This window comes from Protobothrops mucrosquamatus, unplaced genomic scaffold (assembly GCF_001527695.2).
Source record: "Protobothrops mucrosquamatus isolate PMUCROS unplaced genomic scaffold, P.Mucros_1.0 scaffold111, whole genome shotgun sequence".
Lineage (NCBI taxonomy): Eukaryota > Metazoa > Chordata > Lepidosauria > Squamata > Viperidae > Protobothrops > Protobothrops mucrosquamatus.
Genome location: NW_015386483.1, coordinates 189,670 through 204,726, shown reverse-complemented (window position 1 = coordinate 204,726; position 15,057 = coordinate 189,670). Strand labels below are relative to the sequence as shown.

Here is a 15,057-nt window from a genome sequence, read left to right as displayed (position 1 = left end):
TAAAATCACGTTCATTCATATGTTGTAATCTCCAAACATCCACCATCTCCAAATCTTCCATCATTGCAAAAAAGGATTTAGGGAGTCTGGAAAGGGCCACGTCCCTAGAAGTTGTCTTTTTGTCTTTTGAAGTATCAAGTACCCCATTCCAGTCCCCCATAACAATCAAGGAGTTATAATCCATAGCCACTATTTTCTGATGTAGTTGTCTATAAAATTGTTTTTGAGATGACAGTTGATTGGGGGCATAAACCCTCTTAGGTACTTTGTTGACAGGTAAACTTTCTCTCCTACTTGAAATTGTTTAGGTTTGCTTCGTTTCTTATCTGCTTGGAATTTATATGCTTCCCTACCTTCGTCTAATACTTTTCTCACAACTGGCAAGATATTCCATAATTGTGCAATCCACTCCTTCAGGGAAGGGATGGTCGGGTCATTCAATGGGAGTTCTGGCATCGGGGTGAAACTTTGTCCCGTCACCACCTGGAAAGGAGTGTAGCCCATGCTGGAATGCACTGCGTTGTTATGGGTGACCTCTGCAAATGGGAGCAGGTCAGTCCAATTGTCCTGCTGGTAGTTAATGAAGCAGTGTAGGTTCTGTTCCAGTACTGAGTTCGACCGTTCAGTCCCACCATTCATCTGTGGATGATGACTAGATGACAACCCCTGTGTGGTCCCCAACAGTTCTAGGAATGCTTTCCAGAATTCTGATGTGAATTGTACCCCTCTATCTGATATGATTCGTTGTGGGGCTCCATGAAGTCGATAAATATGCTGGACGAACAGATTTACAAGTGTCTTTGCATTGGGGATTTTTTGGCATGGGATAAAATGTACTTGTTTAGAGAATAAATCCATCACGACCCAAATGACTGTGTTCCCCCCACTTTCCAGTAACTCCACAATAAAGTCCATAGAGATTTCTCCCCAAGGTGCTGATGGGGTCGCTACTGGTTGCAACAAGCCTGGGGTATTTCCTTGCATTCTCTTCACTGCAGCACAAGTTGGACAACTGGCCACGTAACTTTCAGTGTCCTATTTTATTGATGGCCACCAAAACTGCCATTTCACCAAGTGTGAAGTTTTTACAAATCTGAAATGTCCAGCTGATTTTGAATCATAGCATAGCTGCATGAATGTCAGTCTCTGGCTTTTTGGGACATACAGCTTTCCTCTGACCCATGGTAACCCATCAGTCACAGTGTATAGGTTCTTGTGGCTTAGGAACCATTTGTCGGTTTCTAGTGCTTTTTTGAATTCAATCCCTGCTTGGCTCGCTAGGGGCTTTTGAAGTTTGGCTTGTGCTCGGGTGGTGACTTGTGTTGCTAATTTTTTATTTTTTTTTTTGCATAAGTGGGTCTGTTATTTCTGTTCGGTGGCTATTGTACTGGGGCAGTCTGGACAATGCATCTGCTATAAAAAAAATTTCCCCAGCAAGTGCTTTAGAGTGAAATTAAACAGCTGGAAATGTCGCAACCATCTCGCTTGCTTAGGTGTCAGTTTCCTGGGTGTTTTTAGTGCTTCCAAGTTTTTGTGGTTAGTCCACACATGGAAAGGAATTTTGTTCCCCTCCAGGAAGTGCTGCCAGGTTAGAAGGCCCATTAGACCATGTAAACCTCCTTCTCCCAAACTGCCCACCTTTGCTCTGTCTCTGTGAGTTTCCTTGATGTGTATGCACAAGGATGCAATTTCCCTTCATCATTCTCTTGTAATAGTACTGCCCCCACAGCCACGTCACTAGCATCAGCCTGAATTATGAAAGTTTTTTTGGTGTCAGGGTGCCTTAGAACTGGCTCTGCGGAAAATAGTCTTTTTAACCTTTCAAATGCGGTTTGACATTCTACTGTCCCTTTCATTCACTGACTCAGTTTGGGTTTCCCCTCCCCTTTTGTCTTTAACAAGTTAGTTGGTAGCATGATCTGTGCAAAGGAAAGGATGAATGCCGGTAAAAGTTAGCAAATCCAAGGAAACTTTGCAATTGCTTCCTGGTGCAGGGCGGAGCCCATTCTAGTACAGCTCAGACTTTTTCAGGGTCCATCTCTATGCCACTCAGCAAGATGTGATACCCCAGGTAGTCAATTTTTTCCTTATGAAATTCACACTTAGACAGCTTCGCATACAGGTGAGCTGCCTGTTTTCAGCACAGTTCTAATTTCACATGTTCCTCTTTTGTTTCAGTGAATATCAGGATATTGTCCAGGTAAACAAGCACCCTTTATACAGGTGCTCTCGGAGCACTTCATTTATTAATTGCATGAATACTATGGGTGCCCCTTGAAGGGTGTAGGGTAAAACCCTGAATTGGTAACATCCTAAGGGGCAATTGAAAGCAGTTTTCCACTCATCCCCTTCTTTAATTCTAATCCTATAATACACCTCCCTCAAGTCCAGTTTCAAAAAGATTTTTCCTTTCAATAGGTGTGCTAGCATGTCCTTCATGAGTGGGAGGAGGTATAGGTTACTCTTGCTCACTACGTTCAGAGATCTATAGTCCATGCAGAGGTGGAGAGTCCCATCTTTCTTTTCTCAAAATAACACCTGGGCTGTGGTCTTTGGTTTCACCAGCTGGATGAAACCCCTTTCCAGATTTTTTTTCTTTGCATTTCCTTGAGCTTTTGTGGGCTCATAGAATATACTTTTGGCTTGCATAATTTTGCCCCTGGGAGGATCTTGATGGAGCAGTCCATGGGTCGGTGAGGGGGCAGTTCTTTAGATTTCTCCTCACTGAACACTTCAGCTAAGTCCCTGTATTCCTCTGGATGTCTTGTAACTCCCCCCCCCTGCTCTTTTGGAGGGACTTCCCCCATTTCGGAGCTGAGCTGGGGTCTTTACTGTACATCCATCTGGGAATCTGAGTTCTCCTGTCCTCCAGTTCACCCACGGGTTCCACTTGGCTAGCCATGACATGCCCAGAATAAGGGGGCACTCCATGCCAGGGGTCACTACAAATATTATAGTCTCTTCGTGATCCCCTATGGTGAGCTGGACGGGCAGCGTGGCAAGTGTGGTTGGAACGGAGCAGAGCAGGGGGGCAGGGGGGGTTTTTGGGCACTCAGTCTCTAAAAGGTTCGCCATCATTGGTATAGGGTTTCCTGTCCGAACAGGGGGTTGGACTAGAAGACCTCCAAGGTCGCTTCCAACTATTGTTGTTATTGATGTTATTAAATATGTGATTCTTTTGAACTTTCTCTCAATCAGACCAGATCATGAAATTACTCATGATGTATTGTTGCTAATAGTAATTACTAATTAGTATTACTAATTAGCAAAATTAGTGAATTTTGAGGTCTTCAAAAAAAAATCTGTTTACTCCTAAACTGATCTCCTTCCCAGAAACCACATATTTAACATATTTTCAAAAACTGGTTCATGTTTCTGAAATTTCATTCTAGAGAAATGAGAGTTTTTTTTCACAAATGACCTGGTATGAAGAGTCTAATGAACTTTTAACATACATTTGGAATTCACTGAAATGTTTCAAAGGTATGTTACAGAGAAGCTACTGCTATGAATTATACACACAGTTGTTCAAAGTACTGGCAAGGTTCTTTTGCACATCAGTCCATTCTGAAGTTTACATTTGATCTGCCATTTTTAAAAATTTATTAAAACTTACTAAAATTACATACCATTTATACTGACAAGCTTATAGTTGATTTGGAGAGTATGTTTGTGTATTTTTTTTTATGTAGGATGTGTGTTTTGGCTGGAAATGAAAATTATATCAACCAAGGAAATAACACAAATTCTGTGACAAGTGTCCTTTTTTTCCTTATGACTGTTTTTTCTCTCTCTCTCTTCCTAATTTTTCTAGATAACTATGTAGTAACAGACCATGGTTCATGTGTCCGATCATGCAATGCAGACTCTACAGAAGTGGAGCAGAATGGCATTCGAAAATGTAAAAAATGTGATGGCCCTTGTAGCAAAGGTATGAAGGATAGAGAAAGAAATTATGCAACAGCTCAAAGGATTATTGCTAACAGTAGGCATTCTACATATTAATATGATGCCTGATAGAAAAGCTTTAATCATTTCACTAGATTTATAATGTTAACTGCACATGTTGATTAATAATGTTAAGTCCATATCAGGGAATCATAGAATTGACAATCATCCCTCTGCTCAGTACAAAATCAGTTTATTATGATTTCTTTTTGTAAGGCCATCCAACTCCATGGTTAATTTGGACAGGGTACAATAAAAAATAAATTTAAAAAAATCTGGTAAAAGAAAGCCATTTTAAAGTAATACAATATATAAGACTCATTATTCAGTTGTAATCAAGGCTAGTGAATAGCCAGATTTTCAAGAATTTTTAAACATGGTGGATGGCAGCCAAACAAATCTCAGAAAAATGGTGTTCCAGATGACAAGTGTTGCAACAGAGAATCTAATGTCAGGGATGCCGGAGAGATTACTATTAAATGACCATTTGAAGATACGAAAGGAGAGCCTTCCACAAATTGATTTCACAATCTAACTATTCCTATCATTTACAGGAAATCCTTGTTAAACAATCACTCATTCAGAGACTATTCAAACTTATGATAGTGCTGAATGTAGAGTAGTTGCGATGTCACAATATCTCCGGGGTCACATGACTGCAACTCAAATGCTTGGCAATAATAACATTGCAGTGTCCTATGGATACCATTTGTCATGTGGCTGCCATTTGTGACTTTCACTGCTGGCTTCCAACAAAGTCAACAAGGACACACTGGCAGGACTTTGCAAATGGTGATCACATGACTAGGGATGTGACCATGTAGGATTTGCCTAATGACAGCAGCTGGGACTGCCGGAATTGCTGTTGTAAGTCAGTGCAATAACATGACGTCATGTTATTGCACTGACTTACAACAGCAATTCCAGCAGTTGCAGCTGCTGTCATTAGACAAATTCCACATGGTCACATCCCTCAGTCATGCCTTATGATCAATAGCTTTGTGATGGAGTTGCTAATCCAAATTACTTTCAGTGAGGACCATCTATATTTCTAATATTTCATTGTAATCTGTGCTCCTATAACTTCAACCCTTTATTGATACATTGTATTCTGACTTATATCATTAAGTATAATGTACCAATTAACATACTTTCCTGATTATTCAAAATATGAATTACTATCTTATGTCTTACATTATATCTTTAATTTTTACTCTGATTAATGTTTCTGCCTGTATTTTCATAAATATTTTATTGGTTTTTAACTATAACAATCTCCAGTGCCTGGTGTACAGCGTGTTGTCTTGGTTTATATTTTAATAAGAAAAAAAGGACAATAATAATTAACAATCAATAATAATTAAATTTGATAATTCCATAAATAATATATTAATTAATGATATATCTTTTTGATCTTCCCTTCTCCCATTTGTATTCTTCTTCTTCAACCTTAGCCAAAATATAATTCTTAATATTTTCAATATATAAATGATTAGAATATAGGCATTTTTATATTTATATAAATAATAATAATCTCTATATATAACATTTTTATCAGCTTATATTATTTTCATAACCATCATCTCATTAGTTCAGCATGCATCCTATTTTTATAATTTTTGTTCGCTTAAAGTCCCTTATATTCAATCCAATTCTTATCAGTCATAATTTCTTCATATTAGTCATCTAAATGTCCAAATTTTCCCATTTAGGTATATCATCCCAATATTTTATATCATGCATTATAAAAATACTATACTTTTTATCTATCTTATAGTATCTAGATATAACATCCTTTTTAATCAGTTTATATTTCACTTATATTAATAAAAGTTACATCAACCTGCTTTTTTAACATTTCATATATTATAGAACATACTATATTACTTAAATTTCTTATCCTTCTTGTTATAAGGCCCCTTTATGTTCAAAATTCTCTGTTCTTTTAGCCATATTCAAACAAATGTTTATTCACATAATAGTCCATCTGGTAGGGCGAGTCAAATCTCTTCTATCTGTCTCTGGTCTTTTTCTTTTGCCAAGTAATTTTCCAAGTTGATGTAATCCGCTTACCCAGCAGTTCCTGTATTTTTACAAATGTTGTTGGGAATACAAAAGATGAAGTAAGTAAGATGAATACTTTGTGTCTCCCAAACTCTGATGGTTCTCCTGATAATTGTGTAGTCCATTCCATTTTTCTTGTTGTATCAGAACCTTATAGATTTTTCCCTGTTTGTGTCAAATTGTAATTCTTTTCCTTTGTTATTTCATCAATTTGATCATACTCTTCTAATTTGTGGTCTGTTATCTGATTTATTTGTTCATTCGTTGTTATTTCCTGGGTATCTTTTAATTGTAGATTTAGATTGGAAATATGCTTACTTAAATCATCAAAGTTGTTTCAAATTTCCTCGTGGTTTGAGTCTATTGTCATTTGTATTTGTCCTAACATTACATATATTTCCTCCTGGAAAGTATTTATTTTCCCTTGAAGTATTGCTTCTGGAGGCCCTTGATTTTCCAGGCTAAGTCCTTCAGGAGAAAATATTGAATGTGGCGTCCTGTCATTTTTTGATACATATGTGATATCCATGTTGTATCCTCCCTTCAAATAATCTTTCACCAATGTTTTAATTCAAAAGTCAATTTATCAGTCAGTCAAAATTACAGTTCAGTGTGTTAAGCCACTTTAAATCCTTCCTGTAGATTCTCCTCTAAAAGATTAGCCAAAAAGCCAAGGTTTTTCTTTTCCATAAACAGTTCTTAGTCCAGGTGTTTTTTTTTTCTTTCAGGCATTTTTTAATCTTATACTGGCTCTTCCTTTGTTCCCCGCTGTCTTCAAGGTTATTTGCAATTCAAAGGAACAACTTTTTCTTTGTTTCTAGGCATTCTGCCAATTTCTGAGTCCTTATTGTTAGTGTTCTATTTTCTGATTCTTCACTAGATGTCAGCAGTTATTTCTTTTTTCAGTTTTTTTTTCAATCAAAAAGTTATTTTTGTTATATATTTTTATAATTCCATCGAAAATTCTTTAGGATATAATCTTGACAACTTTTTAATTTCTAAATTTGTCCAGACTGTAGTATTTTAAATCAAATTTTAGCATATCTCTTTCCTCCTTTAATATTAATTTGCCGCTTCCATCTGTAAGGGAATGGGGATGTAGTCCCCTCCCTTCACTTCTGGAGGTTTTCTTGCTTTGGGGATCTTTTCAAGGATTTAGTTAGTAGATAGAAGGAAGAAGATCAGTACTCTCACCAATTCCAAGCACGCTGTTCACCAATGTTCAGGTTCATGCCTTGGGACTTCGGCTGCAAGTAGCTTGGGCTAGACGCTGATCTCACGCTAGCCTTTCTCCTGTTGGGTTCGGAGAGCTTTCCCCGGATCAAATAAAGCAATTGCCATTGCTTCATGATCAATGGGGCACCCCTCCTTCACGGTCACCTCTTCAGGGTGACTTTGGACCCATCTAGGGTCCCCCTAACAGGACAAAATTAGCTGTGAGGAGCAGAGGTCCTCATTTGCGCAGCCATGCACTACGGGCACAAAACCAGAAGTCCGTTTCTGCCTGTATTTTCATTGCAGCAATTTTGGTTGTAGTGATATTTGAATTATTATAATTTGGCTATTTTGAAGTGGTATCATTACACTACCTTTTAAGGAGAAAGCAGGGTGAAATATTTCATTGTAAAAGATTAGACTTAGACTAGACTAGACTAGACTAGACTAGACTAGACTAGACTAGACTAGACTAGACTAGACTAGACTAGTCTAGAACAGAACAGAACAGAATAGAGCTGGAAGGGATCTTGAAGGTCTTCTAGGCCAGCCCCCCGCTGAAGCAAGGTAACCTATACCATCTCAGACAAGTGGCTGTTTAGTCTCTTCTTAAAAACCTCCAGTGAGAGAGTGCCCATGATTTCTGAAGACAAGTTGTTCCACTGGTTAATTGTCCTCACTGTCAGAAAGTTTCTCCTTAATTCCAGGTTGCTTCTGTCTTTGATCAGTTTCCAACCATTGTTTCTTGTCCTGCCCTCTGGTGCTTTGGAGAATAATTTGACCCCCTCTTCTTTGTTGCACCCTCTCAAATACTGGAATACTGCTATCATGTTGCCCCTATTTCTTCTTTTCTTTAGAGTAGCCAAACCCAGGTCCTGCAGCCATTCTTCATATGTTTTAGTCTCCAGGCCTTTGATCATCTTAATTGATCATCTTTGAACTTTTTCCAAGGTCTCAACATCTTTTTTGTAGTATGGTGATCAAAACTGGTTGCAGTATTCCAGGTGTGGTCTCACTAGGGTTTTATAAAGCAGTACTAATACTTAGAAAAATGTGTCCTCTCTGATCAGAGTTCCCAATGAGCAATTCCCATATGTAAGAAGATGAATGAAAAATACCAAGTTCCTGTCCTCAAAATAATCATGAAAGATATCAAAACAAGATTGCCCAAAATAGAACAACCAAACTTTTATGATTTTGAGGGATTTCTATTCATATTGTCAATACTGTTATTTTGTTTTTGATTAATCCACTGCAAATCCTATTTCACAGTAAATGAAATTACACACAGTGTTAGATCTATTTTTTCCTGAAGTAAACTGACAATGCTAGAATAATTTGATATAATCAGGATAGAACTTTAGTGTTAGAATAAATGCCTACTATAAAATTCAATATGTTTAAATATAATTTAATGAATTATATAGAACAATTATTAAATACAATGTATGTACTGTACACGACTTTTAGGTTGTTATAAATTTAAATAAATCAGTTTAATCATTTTCTGTTAACTGGGTGATATATGTGACACATGAATGTGATTTTGCAGAAATAGAGAAAATATAATAGATGCATAATTAAACTCTAAAGATGTATCTATTTTAATGCAACACAATGTTTTTTCCACAGTAAAAAATGATACATGTATCTCATGTATCGCAAATATTTGGGATTTATTAAATGGAACTTTGGATAGATTGTATGTTTTTATTTACTTAGTTATTGAATTTCTATGCTTCCTATTTTACTGATACAGTGAATGTGGTTGACTTGCAATATAAAAAAAAAATAAAGTGCTAGGAAACCATTAAAATAGAAAAATTACAATGTTATAAACCAAGATGATGGGCAGCCTGGGATTGAGGATCCAGTCAACCATCCACAACATACCAAGTCTCTGTTAGGGCCTTGAGCCAAGCAGCAGAGCCAAATTTTTAGGCTCTTTCAGATAACCAGGAATATGGGAGCAGACCTCATTGTTGTTGGGAGAATATTCCAGGCTCTTCTCCTGGACTCCACCAGCCAAAATTCTTTTGCTGGCAGGATAACAAAGCAGGCCATTTCCAATGGAATGAATGGAGAGAGCTAATCCCATCAGCTTGAGACAGTTCCTCAGATACCCTGGATCTATGCCATAAAGCACTTTAAAGCTAATGACCAACACCTTGAATTGGACCTGGAAGCACACTGGCAGCTAGTGCAGCTCATGTAACAATGGTGTCACATATATCACCTGAGGAGCCTTCTATGCCACTGTATTCTGTACCAATTGTGGTTTCTGAATATTTTTCAAGGGTAGCCCCGGGTAGAGCACATTGTAGTAATCCAATCAGGAGATAACCAGGGCATGATGGATTGTGCACAAAGCTTCACAATCCAGGAAAGTGCACAACTAATACACAACATGAAATTGCATAAGTGCTCTCCTAGCCACAACTGTCACCTGCTCTTTGAGTCGGGAGTCATGAATCTAGGAGAACCCACAGATTGTGCACTGGATCTGTCTGGGATAATGCAATTCTATAAGAACTAAAGATGATAAACCTCCAGATCCGAAAGCTCCTTGAACCCACTATCACTTCACCTTATCCAGGTTCAGCTGAAGCCTATTGGTCCCCACCTAAATTCCTTCAGCTTGCAGATTGTGAGAGGACAGCTATAGTATCACTTGGATCAGCAAATACAGAGTTGGATATTATTGGCACATTAATGATACTTCATCCCATGGTGTTGGATGATCTAACCCTGTGGTTTCATATAAATGCTAAAATGGAATGGAGAGGGCCCTGAGCTCTGCAGCATGCCACAAAGGAACAACTGTAAACTCTCACTCTCTGTCATCACCAGTTGTGATCAGTCTTGAAGAAAGGAGTTGAAACAGCGCAAAACTGCATCACCCAACAACTGGCTCCAAAAGATACCATGGTTAATAATATCAAAAGCTGCCAACAACTGGCTCCAAAAGATACCATGGTTAATAATATCAAAAGCTGCCAAGAGGCAAGAAGAGCAAGGATGGATGTACTATTTCCATCCCACTTCAGCCAGAGATCATCTACAAGTGTGACCTATGCTGTCTCTGTCCCATAATCAAGCCTGAAACACGACTAGAAGGAGTCAGATAATCCACTGAAGCTGCAGTAGAACAACTTTTTCCACCATCTTTGCTAAAAAGGAGAGGTGGGAAACTGGACAAAAATGTCCAGAAAGGTGGGAACCAGGGAAGGTTTCTTAAGGAGGAGAAGGCTTCGTTAAATGGGCCAGGAATATTTCCTCCTGCAGCAATGTACAGGTAGTCCTGGACCTACAACTATAAGTGAGCCCAAAATTTCTGTTGCTAAATAAGGCAGTTATTAAGTGAATTTTGCTCCATTTTACGACCTTTAACAGTTGTTAAGTGAATCATTGCAGTTATTATGTTAGTAACATGGTTGTCAAGTGAATTTGGCTTCCCCATTGATTTTACTTGGCAGAAGCTCGCAAAAGGTGATCAAATGACCCCAGGACATTGCAACTGTCATAAATATGAGTTAGGAGCCAAGCATCTGAATTTTGTTCACATGACTATGGGCATCCTGTAAGGGTCATAAATTTGAAAAACTGTCTTAAATCGCTTTTTTCAGTGCCATTGTAACTTCAAACAGTCATTAAATGAACTGTTGTAAGTTAAGGGCTATCTATATTAATTAATACCTGAATCCACTTGCAAGTCACCCTTCTGCAGATATCTATAGAGAGTCTCAATCATCCAGGTTATGATTGTCCGAAAGGTGCATTTTTCCAAAAGGCAATTGGACTTTTCTTTTTTTTTTTCTCTTTGAAAATGTTTCACTTCTTATCCAAGAAGCTTCTTCAGTTCTCAAAGAAGTGAAATGTCTTCAAAAAAAATAACAAAAAAACCCCAGTTGCCTTTTGGAAAGTAGCATCATTGGAACACCTTTCTGGAGACTTTTGCCAATCAGTAGGGGCAAGGATTTAATAAGTAGTTGTACTAACAGCTCCAAGAACCTTGTCCACTTCCCCAGGTCAAAATGTCACTCCCTGGGCATCTCCAATAGATCCACTCTATTATTGGATTCCAATTGAGAATGAATTTGAATGTTTTTATCCATTAGCTGCTTGACAATTCCTATGCACAGACTTGTAAATGAAAGCCAAAAGATATTCAAATGACAACTGCTACATTCTCTCCCCTATCCTAAGGTCTTGACTGGTGCCAAACCCTAAACCCAACTGGACATGTTTCAGCCAGGTTTCTATGATGCGTGCCAGGTGGGTTTGTTCCTCCCCAATAAGGTCACAAGAAAGGGAGGTCTTGTTGTTGACTTCCTGGCATTCAGCAGCAGCTGCCAAAGGACTGGAACTCTAAAGGTCTGATGTCCAGGATTTACACATGAGCTTGGAGGGCTGGAACACACAACCAGTATCGGGGGCATCTTCCTTTATAATGGCCTGTTCTCTTGATCCGTTTCCTACTCCTATCTGCCATTACTTGAATTGGTTGTCCCACCTACACTGTGAAGTGAACTTCTATCCCCAGCCCTGATCTCCCTTCCTCCCATGTGGATGTCCCTGTTATTCTACCAGTCATATCAACTCACACAACCATTCAGTGGGAAGAGGAATATTTCCATGGCACTTTAACTGTGGCTCTCAGCACTGCCAGGGGGTCTCACTGTAAGGCCCTGCCTCAACCAGATCTCCCAAGAAAGCAGAACTCTTGAAACAGGCATTTGTCTCAAAAGGAACTTTTTATTGAGAGTTAGTGATGGCAAGAGAGCAAAGCAGGGTCTGAGATTTGGTGCGTAAATGATTACATCAAAAAGGCAATTTTGCTTTATTAGAGGGGATGCTGTATTATCAATTAGATGGTTGAATATGGTGGAAAATAGATAACTTAGAAAATGGAGCAATATAGAATTAAATGGATAAGATGTGTAACCAGAATATTAGACTATGGTATGAAAAGGGAAAAGGGGAGAAGCTGAGATAAGGGAAACTTTTGGTCACCTAAACATAAAATACTTAAAATAACATAAAATAACTACATCTCTACAGAAATAGAACACAACAATGATGAAAACTGTCTTGAATGCATTTGGGTCAATGTAAAATGGGGGGAAATGACATTGCCATAGGTTTATACTACAGGCCACCCAACCAAACAGAGGAAATAGATGAACTTTTTGCTAGTCAGCTAACTAAAGTATGTAGGAAGCACATCACAATAGTAATGGGAGAGTTTAATTATCCTGACATCAATTGGGAGACAAACTCTGCACCAAGTAGAAGATCAAACAGATTCCTGGCTAACCTAGCAGACAACTTTGTCTCCCAAAAAGTAGAGAAAGGAACTAGGGGATTAGCCATATTGGATCTAATTCTCACTAACAGAGATGAAATGATAGAAGGTGTTGAAGCCACAGGAACCTTGAGAGGAAGTGATCATGCAATATTGGAATTCAACATTATGGAAGCACAAGCAATAGAACACAGTCAAACTAGAGTCTTGGATTTTAAGAGAGCTAATTTCAATAAACTTAGAGAGAGCTTGGGAAGGATTCTATAGATGAGAATCCTCAAGGGGAAAACAACTCAAGAAGCTTGGGAAATTTTAAAAAGTGAGACAATAAAAGCCCAGTCTAGCACAATACCAACAAAGAGGAAAAATAACAGCTCTCAAAAGAAACCAGCATAAAGAACTCTCTGATAAATTGAAAGATAAAAAGGAGAAGTATAGAAAGTGGAAAGAGGGGCACATAACTAAAGCAGAATATCAGCAAATAGCCCGAGCCTGCAAAGATGAAGTGAGGAAAGCTAAGACTCAAAATGAACTAAGACTTGTGACCAAAGTCAAAAATAACTAAAAAAAGCTTCTTTCAACATGTAAAAAACAAGAAAACAGTGAAGAAAATGATTGGTCCATTAGTGCATGAAAGTGGCAAGAAGGTGACAAGCAACAGAGAGAAAGCAGAACTATTCAACTCGTTTTTTGCATCCGTCTTTACACAAAGGGAAAAAACAGACCAACCTATCAAAAGTAGTGCCATAAAAAACAGAATAGAAACATAAGTTAAGATAGGCAAGAAAATGATAAGTGAGCAGCTGTCCAGCCTAGATGAGTTCAAATCACCAGGACCAGATGGATTATACCCCAAGGTTCTCAAGGAACTGGCAGATGTGATCTCAGAACCATTGAACTATATTTTTCAAAGATCCTGGAGCACTGGGGAACTACCAGAGGACTGGAAAAGAACTGATGTAATTCCCATCTTCAAAAAAGGGGGGGAAATGAACCCAGGAAATTACAGACCTATCAGCCTGACATCAATACCTGGGAAGATTCTGGAAAAGATAATCAAACAACGAATCAGCGAACACCTAGAGGCAAACAAAGTCATTACTAAAAGCCAACATGGGTTTGTCAAAAACAGATCATGCCACACAAATCTTATTGCATTCTTTGACCAAGTGACAAAATTAGTGGATCAGAGGAATGCTGTGGATATAATTTACTTGGACTTCAGTAAGGCATTTGATAAAGTAGATCACAACCTACCACTTGATAAGATAGAAAAATGTGGGTTAGATAGCATCATCACCAGATGGATCGTAGCTGGCTGACTAGCGTGTGGTCCTCAATGGAACTGCATCTACATGGAGGGAAGTGTGTAGTGGGGTGCCCCAGGGCTCTGTTCTGGGCCCAGTGCTCTTCAACATCTTCATCAACGATTTGGACGAGGGGATAAATGGGGAACTCATCAAATTTGCAGACGACACCAAGCTGGCAGGAATAGCCAACACTCCATAAGACAGGCTTAAGATACAGGAGGATCTGGACAGACTTGAACACTGGGTACTATCTAACAAAATAAAATTCAATGGGGGGGAAGTAAGGTTCTACATTTAGACAAGAAAGACCAAATGTACAGGTATAGTATAGGGGGTACCTTGCTCAATAGTAGTAACTGTGAGAGGGACCTCGGAGTCCTAGTGGACAATCACTGAAATATGAGCCAGCAGTGTGCTGCAGCTGCCAAAAAGGTCAACACAGTGCTAGATTGCACTAAGAGAGGGATAGAATCAAGATTACGTGAAGTATTAATACCACTTTACAATGCCTTGGTAAGGCCACACTTGGAATACTGCATCCAGTTTTGGTCACCACGATGTAAAAAAGATGTTGAGATTCTAGAAAGAGTACAGAGAAGAGCAACAAAGATGATTAGGGGACTGGAGGCTAAAACATATAAGGAACGGTTGCTGGAATTGGGTATGTCTAGTTTAGTGAAGAGAAGGACGAGGGGGAAAATGATAGCAGTGTTCCAATACCTCAGGGGCTCCCACAGAAAAGAGGGAGTCAAGCTATTTTCCAAAGGGCCTGAAGGCAGGACAAGAAACAATGGATGGAAACTAATCAACCTAGAACTAAGGAGAAACTTCCTGACAGTTAGAACAATTAACCAGTGGAACAACTTGCCTCCAGAAGTGGTGAATGCTCCAACAGTGGAAGTTTTTAAGAAGAGACTGGACAGCCATTTGCCCAAAATGGTATAGGGTTTTCTGCCTGAGCAGGGGGTTGGACTAGATGACCTCCAAGGTCCCTTCCAACTTCTTCTTCTTCTTCTTCTTCTTCTTCTTCTTCTTCTTCTTCTTCTTCTTCTTCTTCTTCTTCTTCTTCTTCTTCTTCTTCTTCTTCTTCTTCTGCTTCTGCTTCTTCTTCTTCTTCGTATTATTATTATTATTATTATTATTATTATTATTATTATTATTATTATTATTATTATTATTATTATTATTATTATTATTATTATTTTTTAATTATTA

The 15,057-nt window shown here is 38.5% G+C and overlaps 1 protein-coding gene across 2 annotated transcripts in view; it reads left to right on the top strand.

The window, feature by feature from the left end:
• Positions 1 to 15,057, top strand: part of EGFR (epidermal growth factor receptor) — a 111,734-nt gene that overhangs the window by 35,304 nt on the left and 61,373 nt on the right. For both annotated transcript variants that reach the window (XM_015812798.2, XM_015812799.1), the window contains exon 7: positions 3,815 to 3,931. In XM_015812798.2, coding sequence (XP_015668284.1) covers positions 3,815 to 3,931 — 117 coding nt within the window. The remainder of the gene's footprint in view (positions 1 to 3,814; positions 3,932 to 15,057) is intronic.